The 22,958-nt window shown below is 37.3% G+C and overlaps 3 protein-coding genes across 5 annotated transcripts; 2 read left to right on the forward strand and 1 right to left on the reverse strand.

Moving 5' to 3' along the window:
- The first annotated feature begins 200 nt into the window (after positions 1–200).
- On the forward strand, positions 201–9,232 carry LOC116767077 (cell division cycle and apoptosis regulator protein 1-like). 2 transcript variants are annotated; one of them, XM_061521697.1, is made up of 17 exons: positions 201–267; positions 380–1,051; positions 1,126–1,274; positions 1,597–1,822; positions 1,930–2,222; positions 2,360–2,582; positions 2,860–3,019; positions 3,341–3,505; positions 3,577–3,734; positions 4,029–4,199; positions 4,651–4,893; positions 5,422–5,660; positions 6,217–6,319; positions 6,613–6,721; positions 7,870–8,105; positions 8,241–8,356; positions 8,805–9,232. In XM_061521697.1, exons 1-17 carry the CDS (start codon positions 250–252, stop codon positions 8,962–8,964), a joined length of 3,441 nt encoding a protein of 1,146 aa, XP_061377681.1. In that variant the 5' UTR covers positions 201–249; the 3' UTR covers positions 8,965–9,232. The 2 variants fall into 2 exon arrangements, with proteins under 2 accessions (XP_061377681.1, XP_061377682.1); XM_061521698.1 differs by having other exon boundaries at positions 212–299.
- Positions 9,233–9,468: 236 nt separating this feature from the next.
- Positions 9,469–18,104, reverse strand: LOC116767008 (abl interactor 2). 2 transcript variants are annotated; one of them, XM_061521699.1, is made up of 9 exons: positions 17,966–18,104; positions 17,176–17,612; positions 16,441–16,623; positions 16,143–16,270; positions 15,850–15,925; positions 15,469–15,536; positions 14,852–14,968; positions 14,340–14,436; positions 9,469–14,139 (listed from the first exon to the last, which is right to left on the reverse strand). In XM_061521699.1, exons 2-9 carry the CDS (start codon positions 17,606–17,608, stop codon positions 13,976–13,978), a joined length of 1,266 nt encoding a protein of 421 aa, XP_061377683.1. In that variant the 5' UTR covers positions 17,609–17,612; positions 17,966–18,104; the 3' UTR covers positions 9,469–13,975. The 2 variants fall into 2 exon arrangements, with proteins under 2 accessions (XP_061377683.1, XP_061377684.1); XM_061521700.1 differs by lacking the exon at positions 17,966–18,104 and adding an exon at positions 17,735–17,754.
- A 213-nt stretch (positions 18,105–18,317) lies between these two features.
- On the forward strand, positions 18,318–21,656 carry LOC116766746 (striatin-interacting protein 1). Its single transcript, XM_032656830.2, has one exon. The coding sequence runs from the start codon at positions 18,446–18,448 to the stop codon at positions 20,903–20,905; it is 2,460 nt and encodes an 819-aa protein (XP_032512721.1). The 5' UTR covers positions 18,318–18,445; the 3' UTR covers positions 20,906–21,656.
- The last annotated feature ends 1,302 nt before the right edge of the window (positions 21,657–22,958 follow it).

A 22,958-nucleotide genomic window follows, 5' to 3' on the forward strand; every position in this document is an offset into this window, starting at 1 on the left:
TAATAATAGCGGATTTTTTCGGGGTTTGTCATACAAAAAAAAACCAAGAAAAAAAAGCGGCAATTAAAATTTATATAATATAAACGCCTATAAGTACTCTTTTACATAAATAAATAAATTATTATTAATATTAATTATTCTCTATAAATATATAATCATTTAGGGTAATATTTTGCATCTGTCAAATATAGATGTCTTAAGCCTGGCAACCCTGTGATATATCATTAATGTTTAGTTTGAAATGTTCTAATGTATGGCTGCCATTTTGTAAGCTATTGCAATATTATTAGTAGATTGTGGTATATTTCTAATTTTAAAGTGGCTATTAATACGATATTAAAGATTAGAGTTCCTCTTAAGTTAATATTATTTTAAACAGAAAATGCAGACTGGTGGTGGAGCTAAAAATCCGCCATGGGCACGATCAAATGTGAATACAAACATGACCGGCATGAATCCACAAATAATGGATCCGAATGCCGCTATGATGTCACAGCAAGGTATGATGCCATTCCAACAAACTCAAGCTGTATTTAATCCCAGTATGATGCAGGCACAAGGAGGCATGGCTATGCCAATGCCCGGACAAATGCCAATGAATCAAATGGCACAAGGTCAGATGTATCCAGGTAATGTTGTTGCCTACCCCACGCCACGAGCTATGAATCCTAACATGTATCAGAACAGTACACCGAACCAGAATCAGCAATCAAATGAACAGCGGGTCTTCACGGGCACTGTAACAAAGACTCATAACGATTTCGGCTTTGTTGATCACGATGTTTTCTATCAAACATCGGTTTGTGCAAAAGGCGCTATACCAAAAGTAAACGATAGAGTACTCGTCGAAGCCACCTACAATCCTAATATGCCTTTTAAATGGAATGCAACTCGAGTACAAGTGCTCCCAAAGGGGGGACCTAACCAAAAAATGAACCAACCTAAGTCAAACAATTACAACGCAGTTCCACCTCCTTCCAACAAAAAGTCAAACATCATATCAAGACGAGACGATCGTCGGGATGATCGTAGTTCGCGAAGAGATGACCGGGTAAGAAATCTTAACACTACCTTACATATTCTATTAGGTCAGATAAGTTAATAACTTTATTAAACTCGTTATAGAAAAGATCCCGGACAAGGAGTCGATCTCGTTCACGTGATCGTCGTGATAGTCGTAATAGGAGGGACTCGCCTCCTCGCAAGAGACCTGTGATACACCAACCATCTCCTGTCAAATATGTAGTCCGAGTACCGAGAATGCCCCTCGATATGTGAGCAGTTACTTTTATGTCATTTTCACTATATAACAATGAGTTAAACAATTTTATTATTGCATAGTTGTGGTCATTGTATCAGATTTTGTCAGATAACTCGTATGAGATGATTTTTGGTAATGATTTTATTGTTGCTTATGAAGAACTTAGTGAAAGGTTTTGTAAAAAATCAATTGTCTGCAACTTTCTATAATCTTTGGTTACTAAAAGTATAAAGGAGTTAATGTGAAAAAAAATATTGTAGCCTTTTAATGTAATCACATACACAAACTCACATTTGATATCAAAGATAATAAAGGTTTATTAATTTTGTTTTCAGATCAAACCTCGATGTCCCAACCTTATCACAGAGGTACAGCAATCTCTATATACCGTCAGATTTCTTCAATGCATATGTCAAATGGGGGGAGACGTTCCCGCCACAGTCACCGTTTTCTTTAAACAATCCATGTGCATACCATATAATGAGCAAAGATGTTCCAAATCCCAACCCAAATGAGGCTGTCCTGGAACCCCCCGATGCTGATTACAGATTTTCAGCTAAGGTACATCAATACTTATTGTTTTCATAGATGTTAATTTCATGTTTTATTTCTTCATGTACATATTTGAATCACAATTGTATCTTATTCTATAAATTGTTATCTTTCAGGTGATGCTTATAAGCATGCCATCTTTAGAGACACTCTATCAAAAGTGTGGACTCACAAAAGTAGACGAGAAAGACAAACGGACGAGCTCAAAAACGCCACTTCATCCAACTCGCCTTATAAAGTTCCTCGTGGGGCAGAAGGGTAAAGGGGGGGAGAACTTCGCTATAGGCGGGCCGTGGAGCCCCTCGCTAGACGGAGAACATCCGGAGACAGACCCCGGCGTGCTGGTGAAGACGGCTATCAGAACATGCAAGGCTCTGACCGGCGTAGACTTGTCGAACTGCACCCAGTGGTAAGTGTCGCCGGAGCGGGCGCTCGCTGTACCAGATACTGTTTGTAGTGCTTTTCCGTTGATAAACCGGTCCCGCAGCGTCCGTCGGCGAGTGCTCGCGAGTCAGTGAGTATGTACTAACCGGCTTGCCCGCGCAGGTACCGCGTGGTGGAGTTTTACTACTGGCGGGAGGGCGGCGGCAGGTCGCGACTCGAGTGTGTGGTGTTGTTCCTGCCGGACGTGTGGTCGGCTCGGCCGTCGCGCGTCGAGTGGACCACGGTGCAGGACCAGTATAAGGCGGCCCGCGACGCGGCGCTGCGCCGGCTCCTCGGCGGGGAGTCCCCGCGCCGCTCCGACGACTCGCCGGACCGATCACCAATTGTTTGTTCCCAGTTTTGTTTGGTTTTGTTTCCGGCTGTGGCGCCTTATCGCGATGACGTCGCCCGAGCTGCCCGCTACCACCCGATCTGGCGATTCATTCGGTTTATATTTTAGGCACCCCCCACCACCACCATCCGTGTAAAGTTGACGTTGTAGAGTTTGACTTTAAGATTACATTGGCACGTTCAGTTTTGAGTTAATCGTCACCTCTTCTCTCGTCTTGTGCCGATCGCCTCGTATACCGCTGGGCACATTTAAAGCTGTTCATGATTTTCAGGAAAATTTGGATGCGAACGCTAGCACTATAACTATAGACGAGAATGATGACGATGACGACTGTAAGCCCGAAGCCACGCATTACTCCAACATTGATCTGAGGACCATAAAGGTTGACCAACTGCGACAGGAATTACGGGCGCGGAATGTCAGCTGTAAAGGTATGCTGTTACAATGCAAACAAAATAAAATATTGCCTTTAAAAAAAAAACAAAAGCCCTATATCAGGGGTCACCAAACTCATTTTGTCTACAGCCCTCTTTGAGAATAACTTATTTTTTAGCGCCCCTATTTTCCAGCTACTGGAAAACCACTATAGCTTATCCTATCTAAATGAATTTACAAATCCCCACACAGGCCTCTTCACAACGCCCCTAATTTTTGCGTCTCTTAACGCCCTCTTAAATCCTGCAGTGACCACAAGGGGGCGTTTTCGCCCACTTTGGGAAACGATGTAACTGATGTATACGATAACATTACAGGGCTCCGATCACAGTTAGTTTCACGACTATCAAAACTAATAAAGGCTGAAGAAGAGAAAGATACTAAGAACGAGGATGTCATGGAAGTGGTGGACGATGAACAGGAGGACAAGAAAGACACTACAGACACGGTCGAGATTACAGATGACACGACTAATGATAAAGGTATGCTATCTTATCTTATCTCTACAAAATCTGCTCGTTTACGGTACGTACTAATGATGATACTTCTACAGAGAAGCCAGTTGAAGATAAAATAGAGAAAAACGATGCCAATGACTCAAAACCAAATGATAAAAGTAAAGACGGCGAGAGCAAAGAGAGTGACGGCGTGAGCGAGGAGAGAAAGGACAGACCGAAAACGGAGAAGGAGATTGAAGAGGAGAAGAAAAGAGTATGTAGATTACACTATTTATATATTATGGTATTATAATTTAAATAAGACATTTCAAAAGTAACAAAAAAATAATCACACAAATCATATCATGATCTGGGAAGGTGTTGTGGTGAATATATTTTTCACTGCTAGATAACCAGCGTCCAGCAGTGACAGTTATTAATTTTTAATAATTTTATAAAAATGTTATAAGTGTATATATTATTTTTATAAAAACTTTGTCATCAATAGAAATATATATTATCTGTGTCGCATATAGAATACAAATTTAAATATGGAACTGTTTGTCAGTTGGAGCGCGAGCGGCAGTCGCTGATGACGCGCTACGAGTTGCCGGCGTCTCCGCATGTGGTGGTGCACGCGTCGGGCTCGGCGCGCGCGGGCCGCTTCGCGTGCAGCGTGGCCTCACTGTCACTGTTGTTGGACTACAGAGTCACGGACAACAAGGAACACAGCTTTGAGGTACGCAGTACATCCATTCATATAAGAGGAGTGTATACTAAGCCTTCAGCAGCTTTATATGCTAATAGTCTTTAGAAGCGATTAAATTTAAATTCCCTAGTAGTGATGTAACCAAAAACACATCATATTTATGATACAAATAAAATTTTTGTTGCCAAAAATGGTCCACTGGTAGCTCGAAATCCTCATAAAACATTGGGAGTCTGTCTAATGTTTTTGTAAGACTTAGAATAAAGTACCTAATGAATGGTTTAAGCTTTCCATATGTGATCTAAGGTTGTCTTAGTTTTAGTAAACAAATTCCCGTATGTCTGTATGTATTTCGGTAAATGTGGTTTTGTTACAAGAAACACATTACACATCAATAAACCACTCGAGCCGGCGCTATTTCTCAACTCAACTAAGCACAATAGTTATAGTAATGTATCTGACCCTACTATTTTCTCGGTAGTTGTTCGTGTTCGCGGAGCTCTTTAATGAGATGTTAATGCGCGATTTCGGTTTCTACGTGTACAAAACTCTGTACACGTTACCGGAGAAGGCTGAGGAAGCTAAAGACAAAGACAGAGATAAAGATAAAAGTGTAGAAAAGACTGACAAGAAAGAAGAAAAGAAGACGGAGCCGGAGAAGAAAGATGACAAGAAAGAAGATAAGAAAGATGACAAACGTGATGCACGACGCAGTCACAAGAAGGTAGTTTGAGGAAATATTACTGTTGTGGTCTTTATAAGAAATTGATTATGAACTCTGATATGGCGCTTATGAGAGTTGCAATTTTATATGGGTAAGTATATTTAGTACATATAAATGCTTCTAAAGCTATGAAGAAGCGAAGCAAATGTAATGACTATTATGACTGTGTGATACAACCACCGTATGGGATTTTTCATCAAGAGACTTAAGTTCCAACTGTATCGTACTTATACAAAGCGCTGGGATGGGAGGCTGATCGCAACATTAAGATGATTATTTTATAATTTTTTTCTGTTTGTGTTTGTTAATACTAATCTCTCAAATATCTGGATATATTATGGCTGTAATTTGTCCAATAGACAGCCGATGTGATAACTAAGTCTATATTAAATTTGGACATTTTGTTCCCTTTAATGAATACAAGTAATAAAAATAACTATGCGGATGAAGCCACAGGCAGAACAATTACCTAATAGTACTATATGAACTGTATGGAAGTAAAAGATAAGATATTCCACCGTATTCCAGGAATGTATGAGCGATGAAGAGCGCGGTTGGTCTCCTCGCTACCGCGGCGGCCGGGGGGTGGAGCTTCCCCCCGACCCGTACCTACTCCTGTCCCTGGCTTACTTCGACACCGCCCGCGCCGGCGTCATCTCCAAGAAAGACCTCCAGAGCCTGTTTGTGAGCCTGGGACTACAGCTGTCACGATCACAGATCAGGACCGTACTAGATAAAGTCTGCATCAGAGATAACTTCAGCTACAAGTGAGTGACACGCGAGAGGAGGGTTTTTAAGGTTATATAGGCTTGCCCTTAAGGCTTTATTAGGCCTATTAGAGTATATAAGTTGTGAGATTGTTTGGTATCAAAATTGGTCTTCCCCTTAACATGTCTTTGAGCTTATAATATAAAGTGTAATGTAAGGCCGAATCTTACATAATATATAAAATAAAGGCGTGTCATGTCTGGTGAAGATTATTTTTACTTGAACGATTTCTTGAGGATCGATTGTCGTCTAAACGCTTAGGTGATGTATAATAACACACATACAATAAACTTATCATTCTCATAATAACATGGTGTAAGACATACAATTATACAAGTTAAAATTGATAAAATGTGATTTTCAAAATAAAATATCTATGAAATTAATAGTCAGTTACTAAATAATCTAAAAATTTCTTCTATAAATTAATAAAGATAAATAAAACCCACACTCGTTAACACTCCCTGTTTAATATAAGGTAGACATTAGTATCAGTTTTCTTGATATTACCGGATATATTTTGTTTCCACGTAATATATTTGTTATTATTTGTAGAACTCTCATCCAAGCCATCAAAGACCTGGCCTCCGGAGCGCCTGAAGCCATACAGGACTTACCTCTGGACAGTACTATTGACAGCAACGAAGTTCCACCACACGTTAGTTATATTTGTAACTGTATTAGATATGTACTGCGCCTAACGCACTAAAACTACACAAATCTAGATCAAAATGAGAATCTGCATTATTTTCAACAATTATTTATATGCGAAATTAAACAATATATTTGATGTATAACGTGTTTACAATTACCACTAATGTAATTTAAAGAAAAACGTTCAGGTTCATTTCGCCCTCTCGCGATTTGCTATAAAATAAAATGTAATAAATTATTGGACTCGCAGTGGTATTAGAAATGTTGAAGGTCGATGTGAGGTTATTAAAATTACAGATCGCAGAACTCGAAGCGACCATAGCGGCCGGCAACAGGGAACTGCTGCCCATGTTCAACAGAGACGGCGGCGCGGGCGGCGGCGGCACCAGGGACGTGTCCGACAACGGTACGGAAACACGCTCATGTTATAAATGGGGAACGTTATCGCTGCTTCTCGCAAAGACCGTTGAGCGGATTTTGATAAAATTATACGCTAATGTAGTTTACAAATGAGAATAAGACATAGATATAATATATCCAAAGGTTCCGTGAAGCTTGTCCTGAGGGTAGTTGTATAGTGAGGGAAACGTATGACACAAACCATACATGCCGCAGACTGTCGGTTGTTATACTCACCCGATCTAATGTTTTAACATTGTAAGCACATCTCCTCCAGCCCTATTCCGGAGCTCAGACGGACGAAGTCGCGGGCGAAAACTAGCACCGATATAATAATAGCATGGTGTTTTTGTTCTTCATGTGAAAACAAAGGAAGTACGAAATGTTAGCTCGACCAGTGACTGATAACCAAGTTCACATTAAGTATGACGTATTGGGCGCGGCCACAGCAGCAGCGACTCAGAATGTTATTGTTGTAAAGAGTTGTCACGATCAAATTTAACAGAGTTACGTTTCCTACGTCGTTAGTGTCACATACGAAAATTTATCAATGAAATCTTTCAGTCTGTTCGTTTTTAATGAAAGACGCAGTTTTTTTTTGACTATTTTGAAAATGTATTCAACGATCAAAGTAAACCAACTCAACCTTGTTTAATTTTTTAAGTTAATTTTTTTTTTTTATAATATCATAGATTTTTTATAAAATCGTCATCATCTTTCAAAGTCCGCTACATATACTAACTTTCTAGAACTTTCTTCGGTTACGATATAATTCTATAGATGTGTTTCCTATGATGGATTCTATCGACGACTTAATAAAACCATACAAAACACGTCTTTAAAGTTTGGTTGTAGGTGCATGAAATATAAAAGTATTAAATTTTAACTGTTAGCAAATTCTATATAACTATACACCTGTGGACACTCACTATACGTGTGTCATACTGAAATACTTAATAAATAACTACTCACACATTGCGTATAATGGAAACAGATACTACACCTCGTCTCGTGCGGTGGAACAGTGTGATATAATTAACATTTCGTAATATATTGTTGACTGACGCCAATATCCCGATCATTGTCATTCATGACACGGGCTCCCACACGCCGATGTGACAGTCATATAATAAGATGTGTATGTTTGTATTCCAGGTATGGTGCTGTACAAGGGTCGTGTGGTGGACGTGGGCGCGCTAGTCAGCGCGGGCGCGCGGTGGGCGGGGACGCGCGCCCGCCTGGAGGCCGCGCTCGCCAACGTCACTTCGCAGCTGCGGGCGGCCCGGGCGGCCAGTGCGGCCACGCAGCGCGCAGAGAGAGGCGCGCAGGCGCAGCTCGCTGACCTCGTGGCCACACTCGCCGCCGCACGCGCCAGGATCACTTCACTCACGGTAACAGCGCTAATACTATTGTCTTTATATTTCTTTACTATTCCGCTAATGCGTCATGATCTGTATCATTCCAAACGTAGGCCTGACGTTCCTTATACAAGCACGCGATATATTTGTAACTGTTGATTGTTTCAGGCGAGTTCTAAAATCTTCCATTCGGCGTTGAAGAGTATACAGACCAAGGTGGAGGCGGTGGTTAACATCAAGTATGAGGACGATGACGTCGTGGAGGTCGTGAACGGGCCCTCCAAGTGAGTGGTTACAATATCTTATGGAATTTGACATACAAACATAACAAGCACTTGAAATTATAAAGTAACGAACGCTAAGTTTTTGAGCGTTTATGGATGTGTTTTGCTTTTTTAAACAAAAACTTGTAATGAGTTTTGAAGATACTATACAATTATGTATTCTAGCGACGAGAACAACTCATATGCTGTAAATTATTTAGAAATTTCTTGTAGTTAGCCCGGATCAAGGAGTGATACTTGTATTATGTTTGAAGTAATCTGACACAAACTATACATGGCGGTCTGGTCTTGGTTACCATATCTAGAGTTTTAACTCGCTGGTAGTTCTCTCTCAGCCTTATTAGAAAGCCTAGACGAAGTCGTATACAAAACTTGTGTGACTTACATCTGATAATAAATTTAAATCTCTGGAATATAACTAACCATATTTTCATGTTTATCTCTATAGAGAGGAGAATGTTACAAAGGAAGATAAGTCTGAACCTGGAACAGAGGAAAGGAAGGAAAACAAAAGTGATGTTAAAAACGAGGAACTCATTAAGATAGATGACGCGAGAGACGCCAAGGACTGCGACGCGGCCGACAACATGGACATAGACAGGGAGTAGCCGAGTGCGGCGCGCGCTCAGCCGTTAGTATACAGACACCGGAGTGCATTTCAATTCCCACAGACGGTCGCGTTGAGGTGACCATGGAAAGTGTTAGGACAGTGTGAACGGACCCTGCGCCACTTGTGTATGTACGTGTATCAGTTACGAGTACTGGTCGAGTGCATTTTCGAGATTCCTCGAATCAGATGCCGGAGAAGTGTTTGTATGGGCGTGTGATATAAAACTACTAGTTTTTAAGGATCGGCAATAAATGTACGTTGTCACAGCCTGGTGTCATTATTGTAACATTCAGAACCCAAATCATTTGTTTAGTGTTATAACTTGACCTTCTCGGAACTTAACCAGGGCTGACTTTAGATTCTTACTTAACTCGACTGTTACAGTTGACTTCTCCTTAAGTTAACTTTGTTATAACTAAGTAAATTGGCTTAGCAAGGAACAAATAACTATACTCACTATCTCTAGACGGAACCATTTTTGTTTCAAATTGAAATTAAAATATATTTCTAACAATTTATTTAATGAAACTATACAGTCATCAGATTATATCAGATATTCACATTTTAAAATTAAATACTATTAGCTACTACTATTATTGCTACTAGTTTAGGAAAGGAGATATTTATAATTACTAAAAAAAACTACTAGAAATACACTAATAAGGAATACATTGACAATGAAGATGTTGGGGAGAGCGGGGTTGAAAGTGCCGCCGGGTAAATCTGGATAGCAGAAAGAGTTAGATATACGATCGTTACGTAAGGTAATATTTTCGTATAGACAAGTTTCTTTAATTTGTCCATCATAATTACTTATGTCCGTGGCTACTCGCTTTTAAAAATATCGTCCTAAATTTAAAACTCTAAGACTTCATAAGAGTTAAGATAAAGGAATTATTTGATTATTTTTGTGTGATTGTATTGGAGGGATTGAAAAAAATTGTATTTGGTCTTACACGCAGGGCCATCACATCTATGCCATAAATTCTATGGCATACCAGCTAGAAGGAAAAAATAAACTAACAACACAACGAATATTCGGGAAGAAAACGGTTTAGGTTATTCCTCAAGCAACATACTCCCCTATGCTCTCGCCGTCCAACGGACACGTAAATCACTAGAATGAAAGGATTCAACCAAGAAAATGTAAACGAATTTTTTTGCTTATTGGAGAGCTCTCTTAACAAAATCTAGTATCTTGCAACAAATGTACATGACATGGACGAAACTGGCATATCAGTGGTGATATCACACATTCCGGATACTATCACTCGAAGACAAAATATAAATCGGAGCTGTAGCGTCAGCAGAACGTGGATCAACGATTACTTGTGTAATAGGTTAACACCTAACTTACCTAACCTTGCACTAACGTGCAAGTAGGACATTTATTCCGCCAAAATGGGAAAATACACTGCTGATCAAAACTGCTCCTCTCGGTGCTGTCCGTCTGAATAGATACAACTCACATACGCGAAACATCTCAGCGCGGTGGACATCACCCAGCTAACCCACAAGCAGGAGCGCCAATACTGAGTCTGGTTTATTCAATAGTTCGTCTCTACATCTATTAGAATATATTTTTGCCAAAGGAGTTACAGCCTTTACCTCCTTTAAGATAATCTGGCAGCAACAGACGACGAAAAACCACTGAGCTTACAATTTTTACATCTTCACCTTATAAAATCTTTCAAGTTCTCTCCCAATTTTCTCACTAGAGTTAATTAGACTACTGCCCAAAGAACCTGCTCAATTGGACATAATGAAGGACGTAAAAGAAAGACACCTGTTCTTACAGACTCTCCAGAGAAAAATGCTTCGTCCTAAGAACAGGGAATAGCTAGTTTTGATTTCTTAAAGTCTAATTTTTTTATTGCAATACCTACTATGTACTAACAAGGTTGGTTTACAGTAAAAAGAACAAATATCAAATTCAAATCTTACATTTGAAATTAATTTTCAGTTATCTAAAACACCTCGCATTATCAACGGCACAAGGCACAACCGATTTTTTCGATCGAACAAAGAAATATTGGTCAAAACGGCACTTTCAGCTCCGCTTTCCCTACATATAATGCAGTAATTCATAATAAAGCTAAAACAAAAAAAAATAAACAAGTTATATAAGGGAATATACTTATTAATTATCATACTGTTAGATACATTAGGAAATTTAACTTTGACGAAATAATAGAAACCTCCATCCTACAAGCTTCAGTCTAATACAGGACCCTCCTGGCGCACACACACACACACACACACACACACAGAAGTGATCTTTTTTTTGTTTAAAACTATGAGTCAGGTTTTTGTATGCGGTCATAGAAATAATATGTGACTTCATATATGTATGCAGCTGTCAAGAATATTAAGTAGTAACGAGGTACATACTTCACTTTCAACACAAAGAGGTAAAGATTCCAACATATATTTTCTCTAATAATCTGAACCAGTGTGATTGAATGACGAAAATGTTTTTCAAACGGCTGTCACAAACTATAATACATATCGGTTTAAAACCATTACCACAAATATTTTTTCTCACAATTCCGCTTCGATCTATAAAATACTTTATACGTGCGGAATTAATAAACTCTGTGTCGTCCATTCTCATTATTCCAGCCATTTATTTTGCACTCTAAGGTTTCATTCAACTTTACTATAATATTAATTTATTATATTAGAAAAAAAAAAATGCGCCTACAGTCATTCCTGAGGAAACTATAACAACGAATAACAATATGCTATTTATTCAATGTCATAATAAATAGACATTAGATAAAAACAGGAAGCTTCGTGGTGTTTTTTAACCTCATAGGTGATAAGTTACACTTGATTTTCAGTATGTGAAAAAATGGGGCGGTGAAAATAAATTATTCTCAGAGTGGACAGTAGACCAAACAAGTTTGGGGACCCCCGGTTTAAACAGTAAAAATGAAGTCCGGAAAATTGAAATACATTTATCCGTTGATGAATTAAAGAGGTTTATTATTTTTTAAGGTAATTGCGATAAGTTGTTGACCCGGAGGCTGTCGTTATCACTAAGTTATTATATGCAACAATAGTCCGGTCAATTTAGACATTCGAAGTTACATAAAGTCCCAACAAGCTGAATTTCTGTGAAGTTGTTTAAAACATAATTATAAACAATATCTCCAAGTTCCCCATCATTCCCGTTTAAGGAAAAAATTTTATTCAAGGTCAAAAGTCAAAAAAATAAGTTTTTCGCGATTTTCAGCAAAACGGTAAGTTTTATCATAAAAGTACATCAGACAAAAATTGTAGATCATAAAATTATCTATAAAAAATGTATCAATACTTTTTTTCTTACGAGCCACCGTTTCTGAGCTATAACGATTCAAAAAGTTATAAAAGTTGTTATAGTCATAATATGCACACGTTTCCACGCCACCTATGAGGTAGTGTACTTATCACGTTTTTTTTAACGTGGTTTCCCCAGTACGCCTACTCCACGGATCAGTTGTGATCCTGTTTAATGTAAAACTATTGCAAAATAACGGAAATTTTCAAAGTTTGTTAAAGATAAAAGCGATGTAAATTAAATAAAAGTGTTGAAGTTTATTTGTCTTATTCATAAGTTTCGAATTCTTGTTCTTCTTCTTGATCTTCTTCTTGTTCTTCTCCTCCTGCTTCTTCTTCATCTTCATTTTGGATGCAAGTAAATTGCGCCAATAGCGATGTATCGCATGATACTTCGTCGGAGTCAAACGAATCCTCCATTGTTTGTGTTTCAATATTAGAGCACGACCGGCCTTGACAATTTGTGCATGCCAAAGAACAAAACAGTCCGACTTTTTTGCAACCACATTTAGCACTGCATCCCTTTTTGCAGTTGCAAAAAATAGTGTTCAGCAGTTTTTCCGGCGCAGGTGGAAGTAAAGTTTGAACTGGCTCTAATATATTGTTGACCAACTTCCAACCCCAGTCTGTAGGGTCTAGCTGATTACCAAGCCACACTTGAACTTGGTAATATACTCGAAAAAGATGTTGGTGAGCAGCAACTGAGGTTGGAGGAAGACAAGCTAATTGAACTTGTTTTTTATTTTTAGTATTTTTAACAAAACATGCATATCGATGTAAGTATAAGTTACAATGACCGATAGAAAAATATTTAAACATTTAATATATAATATATATATATATATATATATATATATATATATATATATATAAAATATAACAACTCTAGATGTACATATATACGTGGCGTACTCATGCATATTATGACGATAACAACTTTTATAACTTTTTGAATCGTTATATCTCAGAAACGGTGGCTCGTAAGAAAAAAAGTATTGATACATTTTTTATAGATAATTTTATGATCTACAATTTTTGTCTGATGTACTTTTATGATAAAACTTACCGTTTTGCTGAAAATCGCGAAAAACTCATTTTTTTGACGTTTGACCTTGAATAAAATTTTTTCCTTAAACGGGAATGATGGGGAACTTGGAGACATTGTTTATAATTATGTTTTGAACAACTTCACAGAAATTCAGCTTGTTGGGACTTTATGTAACTTCACCCTCATTTTTTGGTCTAAATTGACCGGACTACAAATTTTAAATATAGAAAAGAATTTAGAATCCTTAATCCCACGTAATATATTAAGCCGCGGTGTACACGCTCGTTTCGTACATTGTATATTTCAAGCACGCATCCTCTAATATTAAACCGCGATGTACACACACGTATCCTATTGTGTACAAGCACGTGTCCTACAATGTATATGTAAAGCGCGGTGTACACACACGGATCCTATTGTGTACATGTAAAGCGCAGTGTACAAGCACGTATCCTACAATGTATGTATACGTAAAGCGCGGTGTACACCATGTATCCTACTGTGTACTACACACTTATCCTACAATCTATATATAAAGCACGGTGTACAAGCACGTATCCTATAATATTAAACCGCGATGCACACACGTCTCCTACAATGTAAACGTAAAGCGCTCTGTGCATGCTGTATAGTGTGATCGCTAGACGCATGGCTCGACGTAGTTCCCGGGGAAGAGGCCGGTGACTCCGTCCATGACTCCCTCCCACCAGCCGTCGTCGTTCTTCTTCAGGACGTAGATGACGGCACTCTCCTGGAACGACAGCTCGTCGTCTTTGTCCGCGTAGTAGTCGTATATCGCCACCACTGTATTGAACATTTTAATTTTAAAAACGAATACTTTTATTTCAAAAACATAGTTTACATTAAAAAACATGAATAAGTACGTTTGGCGCCTGCACGCGTCTCTAAGGGGTGGTAATCGTTGTAAACTGAACTTTTGTAGTTAAAAAACAAAATTCACATCACTTATAACATGAATTTTAAATTAATTAATATCGAGTTACCTTTCTCAATATAATTCTTGGGGACCCACCCCGGGAGGTCTTCCTCGTCTGGTACTATGGTCGGCACAGCACTCGAGTACTGGCCACCCATTTTAGCCTAGAAGAGTTTTATCATAATTAGATTATTCAACTAAAACTATAACTATTATACGACGTCTTTTCCAAAATAAAGTTTCCTTTTATATACAATATGTGTATAATGACTTCCATGGAGTCATATCAAAATTTCTATTCTATATCAGCCTTATTGGACTACGGTACATACAAGTGGCGCCACCCGTACTGTAATAATTACAGTGTACTATAATCCTTACAATTATTTTTATGACTGATCATTATTCTTTATAAAACCGAACCGAACCGAACCATTGTAATTTTGTAATGGCAACATTAAGTATAAACTCGTGTTCGAAAACTGAATACTGGCTGGAGCCATTTTGTAGGATATTACTGGAAGTAACGCTGAACAATAAAAGTATGAAACTGTACTTCGAACATTATCAGATTATTACCTGCATGTGTCTCGCTCCGAATGCGTCGTGTAGTTCGTCCTCGAGCGGCGGCGGAGGCAGGGGCGGGGACACGGACCCGCCGCGAGCGGAGCCCGACGCCGACGACGATGACGCCCTCTAGCGGACCATACGGACATTAATGACTGGGACAGGGCTTAGCTTTATGTAAACAGGTTATTAACTTCAAAGGCATATTTTGAATACGATACTGATTATGAAATCTTTATATATATAGAAGTCGTGTTAGTTACACTATTTATAACTCAAGAGGGCTGCACGAGTTTGGCTGAAAATTGGTGGAGAGCTAGCTTAAAACCAGGAAAAAGCTATAGAATACTTTTCATGCGATCGAAAAAATGACTTGATAAAATAAAAAATCTTTATATCTACAGCCTTTAAAGAGGAATAGACTTCGCTAGGTCAGCTACACATTTGTAATTGTAGGTAACGCAGACGAAGTCGCGGGCTAAACTATTTAAATATATTCGACAGTCTTTGTTTATTGTTATTTAGAATAATTGTCTTTCTATAGGCCAAGGGTAATAGACTCGAGTGACATTTTATATAAGTAATTGTTATAAAATTATTTTGTGGAAGGACATTGATCAATGACTCACATGTCCCGGCAGCACCATGGAATGTTGGCTGTTTTCACCGTCTGAACCAATCAAAGGGCTCGGTGGAGCTGAAACAATGTACAATGTAAATATAACAGGTTCAAAATGAATTAATTTTATGATATTAAAAAAAATCTTTGTTATGTATTTTGTAATACTTTAAGCGATTAACGAAACAAGCTGTAGAAACAGTTATATTTTCTTGGTATTGTTAAAAAATAATATGAAGTCAAGTGTATTGCAAGAAGAGCACTGTATTACATTACTCTCTGTCATTCAGTCTCGCTACTCAGCACAATACACACACACACACACACATGACAAATTTAATATAGTTTTATTGCATACATAACAATATGAGACATTAAATTTTGTACTCACGTGGCATACTGGAGTGTAGGTCTTGTTGTGAATAGTTGGATGGAGATTGATGCTGGTTGGGGTGCACCATACCCACCTGGTGACAATTCACTACTTTTACTACTCCAAATAAATTGTACATCATTCTTGGCTTCCATCGAAATAGCATAAATAAATTTTCACATGTATTTTAAAGAAGCAATCTAAATCGTTTAAATTATATTTTGTTATAAGTGACGTAACCATAACTTATAGTACAACTTGCATGGTACTTGTAGATTATGTGGTTGTTTACGGTTTATAATCTATGGTACCTGTGGTTGCACCGGGAGAGCGGAGTATCCCGGGGGTCGCGCAGCCCGGGGGTAGTTTGGCGCATAGTGAGAAGGAACCTGAGGGGGAGCGACGGCCGGGGGCGTGCGGTACTCGCGGGAAGACTTGCCTGGAAATATACATTAAGACTTACACACTTATATACATACATTTATGTGACATTGAAAATACTGCTAATAAATTACTAAATATCCTTAAGTCTAATTTTTGTATAATTCTAGACTAAAAATCCTCTGCCTATGTCTGGTTAATCTTCTGAGGTGTTGTAAGAAACCATACCCAGAGTTCCCCTTCCTAGTGTTCCAGTGTTTGCTGCGTTGGTTGATCGTACAGCTGGTGGTGTGGGTGGTTTGGTTGTTGGCGCAGGCAGAGGGTTGGGAGCGGACCCGGAGCGACGACCGCGAGGTGTACCAGACCCACCCGAGCCACTCCAACGAGCACCATGACCGATATCATCCAAGGCTGGAAATATAAACAAAATTAACTCACATCAAACTGTTACGTATTAGTTATACTTGCTCGGTATTGTTAAATAATATGGTGTCAAGTGTAATGTAGGTAGACCATTTTATTATATTAGTCTCTGTCATTCATTCCTGCTATTTAGCACAATACATACATGACGAATTTAATATAGTTTTATTGCTAAACAAACTATAAGCCAATATTTCAAATATTCTGATAGGACCTGTTATCTGTTCAGGCGTGATGATTCAAATAGCTGTAATAAAATAAAGGGGAATTTGTGATTCATGTTTGAATACTGGCCTAAATTGATAACATCCCCATGGGAGGTAAGACTAAATGTTAGTGTATATAGATTTAGTATCTTAGTAAGTTATTTGTTAATTATCTGTAATCATATGATTAATTCACTCAGCAGGATGTCTATTGACTGAATTGTACAATATTAATAAACATTTTATTAATGCTTATGTAAAATTTCATATTAGATAATAATTGACTTAATTCTAACATTTTTTTTTTTTTAAATATATAGTTAAAATTACTTACCTGTATAATCAATACTCTTCCGTACATACTTTATAGGTTTCTCTGGATTGGCTGGTGCAATAATTTTATACTGTCTATTGGTGACTTTATTAGCAGTCAGAACACCTATCTCCCGTCTTGCAACTTTTTCTTTATGGATAGCTACGGTTTGTGCAATGTGGTTCATCTGACCTTCCATTTCAGCTAACTGCATAGTTTGTAGCTCTAATAGTTGCAAGAAATTATATGCGAGAGTATTTATTTGATATGCAACACTTGCTAGCGACTGTGTTGTGTAGTTCTTGGTACTGTCTAAAGCTAATCTCTTGTTTTCGGACTGAAAGTAGTTAGCTTCACAGTATTCTGCAACTCTCTCGAGGTTTGTATGACTGTCTGTGAGATGGTTGCGCCCCTCAGGTATGTCTGTTTGAAGTAAGGCTGCTAACTCCGCCATGACGCTGAAATATGAACATTTATTTAAAAACTCAGTCGATAAAAACTTTTTAGTTACCATTTGGTCCATACACATTTTTAGTTCGTCACCAACTATGATAAATTGATAAAAAGATAAAGCTGTTACATTTAGTATTTAATATATTACAGGACGATGAACTGAGAAGGCTGCCATATCATAAATTATAATCTAAACTGAATATAGATCGTAAGATATAAGGTTTATCATTATAGAAACAGTTGGAACGTTTAATAGACAGCTTCCTTTTTACCGAGACAAAAAATGCACTATAATAGTATAGAAGTCAAAAAGACTGGTTGATATAAATTATAGTCGAACAACGTAACACATATTTACCAGGATTTCTTTTAATAAAAATAAACAAATTGTCACCAAAAATTTACTTCAAACTAAGAAAACTGAATACAACACACCCACAAACATAAATAGGTATTCAACTATTCACTATTTGTTACCTACTCCTTGGTCAATATTACACACAGATACGTACATAGATAACTCATGAACTTAAAAAAAAACTGCATATAAGTAAATATCATTATATATAAAAAAATCAATAGGTCTTTTACTATAACTCAATTATACAATTATTATTAAATTTTCCTAAAAAAATATTTTTAAAATAAAAGCAGAAAACCACATTTTTGACAATGTCCGACATGTATGCGAAAGATAATGCTTGTTTAATCTGTTACAAGGAACTGCCAAAAGTCGATAGGATTTCAGATTTTTTATGTCTATAATTCTTTTACATGAATGTAGCTATTTTGTTTTGATTAAAATGTAATAATTAGCTTGGAATCAAATTTTATTAACATGGGCACTAACGGGAACGGTCGTCGTGGCGGCACGAAGCTGCCTGACGTTCGTCGTCCCATGGAAGAAGGAGACTGTGTGAACGACATGGAAAGTCCTGAATTGGATTTCGTTTATGATGATTGTGATACGCAAGCTAATGAAATTGCAGAACTCTATAGTTACACTGAACACCCTGAATTTCAACTGAACGTTAAAGCTTTTGAGGACATTATGGAGGAATTTAACTTGCCTCCTAGTTGGCAAAGACTTTCGAACCAACAACAACGCACTGTAGTGATGAAGCTACTTGAGCATCTTGATGTTGCAGTTACAGAGATACGAATGCGAGCGACGAGATGTATACTCTACCTAGCACAAGGCTGCTGGGCCGAAATGCAGTCCGATGCTGAACAGGCGCATTGGGCACGTATTAATATTATGACACTCTATGAAATGGGGACATTTGCTGCATTCGTTGAACTTTTGAATTTGGAAATAGTAAGAAGTAACGCAGCTGTAGCATCTAGAAAGCTAGCAGAGTCATTAGTAGATTCAACCAACTTGAGAGTGATACTGTCAGTATTATACCTCATTACGGAACACATGCGAACTGAAAAAGATAATCCAGATTCCGAGTATTCAGATCTAGTTAAAAACTTCAAAGAAGAAATAGGAACACCTTTTAATGAAGAATTACTGCCGGTGAAGCTCTTGGGTATGGTAACACAGCTATGTGTTGGAACTACACCCCATTTTCCTATGAAAAAAGTGCTTTTACTGCTCTGGAAGATATTACTAGTGTTTCTTGGTGGTTCTAAAGAATTGAAAGAACGTAAAGCTAGATTGCGTGAAAAGTATGGTTTACCACCTTGTACTGAAGATACCCTTGAAATAATAAAGGGCATGCGTTCAAGTTCTCCACCACCGAGTGCAGCTGACATGTTGGAAAACCAGAATCCTGGGCAGAGGAAGTTAAAAGAGAATGAAAGAGCTCTTAGGCGACAGACATTTATGAAACAAACTTCTCTTGATGAATCTGATGAACAAATCTTCGTAGACAAAGAGGAAACCAGTAACGGATCTGAAGATTACTCTATGGAATTTCAGTCAATGTCAGCTGAGGGAGTTCAGAATGCCAACACAAACCAGAACTGCCCATACTACATGTATATAAAAAGATTAGACAGTCCCCCACCCCCTCCACCACTCCCTAGAAGCCTGCCCTGGAGATCAAAAGTCCGACAAAAAGACATAGACACATTTCTTGATAATGTAAGAGTGAAATTTGTAGGTTACTCGCTGCCTGGTGATAGACAAACCATTGCTGGCCTTCCACAACCTATACATGAAGGAATCGAGATATTAAAAAAGCATACATACACAAGCCTCGCTGAGGTTCAGGCCGAGAGGGAGCTGGAGATTATCCGCAGCCCTCTCACGAAAGGCGAAAAAGAAGTTGAGGAAACTGAAGCGGAGATATTATATAGAGCTGTACAGCCAAACCTTCCACAGTATATAATCGCTCTACTTAAAATTCTCTTAGCCGCCACACCCACGTCAACGGCGAAAACATACTCCATGAATATAATGGCTGACGTGTTGCCAGAAGAGATGCCAATGACCGTGCTACAATCACTCAAACTGGGTATAGATGTTAATAGACATAAAGAGATCATAGTTAAAGCCGTGACCGCCATCCTGCTGCTTCTGTTGAAACATTTCAAATTAAATCATATATATCAATTTGAATTCATGTCACAGAATCTAGTATTCTCTAACTGCATGCCTCTCGTTTTAAAATTCTTCAACCAGAACATCTTATCGTATATAGGAGCTAAGAATTCAATACCCATATTTGATTTCCCCGCTTGTGTTATCGGCGAGCAACCGGAATTGACGAGAGATTGTTTGGACATCGGAGACTCGTCAGTACCATACTCGTGGAGGAACGTGTTCTCATGCATAAACTTGTTACGAATTCTCAACAAACTCACTAAGTGGAAGAACGCTAGAATCATGATGCTTGTCGTATTTAAGAGCGCTCCGATATTAAAACGTACACTCAAAGTCCGTCACGCTCTCATGCAGTTCTATGTATTGAAGCTGCTCAAAATGCAAACGAGATATTTGGGGCGACAGTGGAGGAAGACGAACATGAAGACTATTAGTGCCATTTACTCCAAAGTCCGGCATCGGTTGAACGATGACTGGGCGTTCGGTAACGAGGTCGATGCTCGGCCATGGGATTTCCAGGACGAAGAATGTGCATTGAGAGTAAGCGTAGAGAGATTCAATCAGAGACGGTATGGAAACGCCAGTGAACTGGAAACTGAACTCACCCCGGTGGACACAGATATAAATAGTGTTCTCGATAGTAATATAGAGCTGGACGAGGAATTCAAGTCTAACTATGAGTTGTGGCTGGAGCAAGAGGTGTATAACAATGAAATCAACTGGGACGTTCTGCTCTCCACATAAATTTGTACTAGATTTGGTTTTTATTGTGTAATCAAGTTTTTTATATAGTCTTATTTCCTTGGTTTATAGTTGTGTATGTGATTTTGTTTATTATTGAACATGTATATAGTATTTAAAGACAAAGTGTTATCTTAGTACAGTGTATCTTGATATCAAGGATTGCTTTGAAAATTTTTATTGTTACACAAAGAAAATGTTTGCAAAAAGGTTTTAAAGTTCTCATCCAAAAAAATGATTCTAATATGAAATTCAATAACTGATATTATTGTTTCAGAACCAAAATTGATTATAGATTTTAGTGGCATGTATTTTTAATTCATGGATTTAAAAAAATATATAAAAATGATCTTATTGGTACATACACTAATTATAATTTTTTTTTTTAATTTAAAGCGAAGGTCATATAGCTATACAGTTTCATACATTTTGACATTACTGTAAAAGTAACACCAAAGCTTATTTGAAACAAAAAAAAAGTATAATTCAGTAATTTTTTCAAAAATAACCAAAATACGAGTAATATAGAGTAAATGTTATAAAGAAATTTGGATATATTTATATGGGATTCTAAATCTTTAGTCACTTTCTAAGTTCTAGAAGGATCGGTTATTATTATTCTTTTTTTTATATAATTATATAACAGAATCCAGTAACGAAGATTTTTTCAGATTTTAATATTAAATTTAAGATACTTTACTTTGTATTAATTCGTACATATTTAGACTAAATAAAAGAGTTGTACATTACAGAAGTTTTATTGTTTCTTTTGAATAATATGAGCAGTAACGAATATTTATTTAACTTACCTTTATTTATATTTTAAATTTAGAACAAGTATTTTTTTTAAATTTCAAGTACTGACTCGGAATTAAGGTACGTATGTATACTTACCCATCGTCACTCATAACTCCACATACGGATCGTTAATAGACTTACTTTCGTCTTTCCACATTATAGTATTAACGTAGGTTATTAAATGAGAAACGGGAAACTACGAATGTAGAGTGACTATGAGAACTTGTGCTAAGCATATGTAATAACAATAATAGAATTTTTTAATTCATATTACGTTCATAGATATTATACCTACTTTATTTTAAGGAAAAACAGAAAACTATCAACTTTAAATGGTATACCTATATTAGTTGCAACGTGTATAAGGTGAGAGGATGTATAAAGAAAACACTAGAAACGCTTCGTGTGTGTGTAACGATGTACACATGTGGTAAGGATAGGCACTGGTCATTAATTTTCTCAAAGGAAAACTAAACTATACTGGGATCATTTTTAATATGTCCTAATTAATCAATGTATAATTATTCTCCATACAGAATCATCATATTTATATTACTTACAATAAACATACCTATTCCTTATTTAATTATATAGATTTTAAGTAGGTATTGTTTATACTTTATAGTAAAAATTATATTACGAATGAGCTTCCAAATGTAAAATTTAATCACATTTGGTATCTCTTGATTATAATATTAATCGCGGTATAAAAATACAAATTTTATAATAAATGTTTGAGCTCACTTTATGCTAATATTTAAATAATTCTACATTAGCCCCGCGGACCCTTCTCGTAATAGATAAAAGGTTTTTTATAACCGCGGGCCTGTGTTTGTTCTCACGTCAAACGTCCTCGGTGTGACATCCGAACATTAGTAATATTCTGTTCTATAATGGATCCCTCCCGGTGAGCCACTTAAGGGCGTATTATAGATTTACAACAACATTTCGCGGGTTATTCCAACTTGTAATGAATTACTATGATGGTGAATTTGAGATTTTTATTTTTATATCGGGTACCTACTTCGGAAGTTTTTGTTTCTTTTTTTTGCTTGGCGATGAGGAAATTGTGATGTGATTTAAAGTTCATTAATTCTATCTTTACTTTAAATACATCACGTTTGCCAGGTAACTGTACGTAACAAACATCTGACAATTCATACAAACGTACCTACGTTTCACACAAACTTTTATTTACTTAATTTATGTTTTTTTTTTTTTAAATTCATTTTTACTGAAACTTATTTAAATTAGTTAA

Source organism: Danaus plexippus, chromosome 10 (genome assembly GCF_018135715.1).
Source record: "Danaus plexippus chromosome 10, MEX_DaPlex, whole genome shotgun sequence".
Lineage (NCBI taxonomy): Eukaryota > Metazoa > Arthropoda > Insecta > Lepidoptera > Nymphalidae > Danaus > Danaus plexippus.

What these genes read in the sequence shown, in the direction of transcription:
- LOC116766746 (XM_032656830.2), top strand. Translation starts at nt 18,446, where the DNA reads ATGGGCACTAACGGGAACGGTCGTCGTGGCGGCACGAAGCTGCCTGAC.
- LOC116767008 (XM_061521699.1), bottom strand. Translation starts at nt 17,608, where the DNA reads ATGGCGGAGTTAGCAGCCTTACTTCAAACAGACATACCTGAGGGGCGC. An exon ending in ACTAGGAAGGGGAACTCTGG is followed by an intron (nt 16,271 to 16,440) that starts GTATGGTTTCTT and finishes GTATATTTCCAG; the next exon opens with GCAAGTCTTCCCGCGAGTAC. An exon ending in CTCTCCCGGTGCAACCACAG is followed by an intron (nt 15,926 to 16,142) that starts GTACCATAGATT and finishes AATTGTCACCAG; the next exon opens with GTGGGTATGGTGCACCCCAA.
- LOC116767077 (XM_061521697.1), top strand. An exon ending in CCGAGAATGCCCCTCGATAT is followed by an intron (nt 1,275 to 1,596) that starts GTGAGCAGTTAC and finishes TTTTGTTTTCAG; the next exon opens with ATCAAACCTCGATGTCCCAA. An exon ending in ATTACAGATTTTCAGCTAAG is followed by an intron (nt 1,823 to 1,929) that starts GTACATCAATAC and finishes GTTATCTTTCAG; the next exon opens with GTGATGCTTATAAGCATGCC.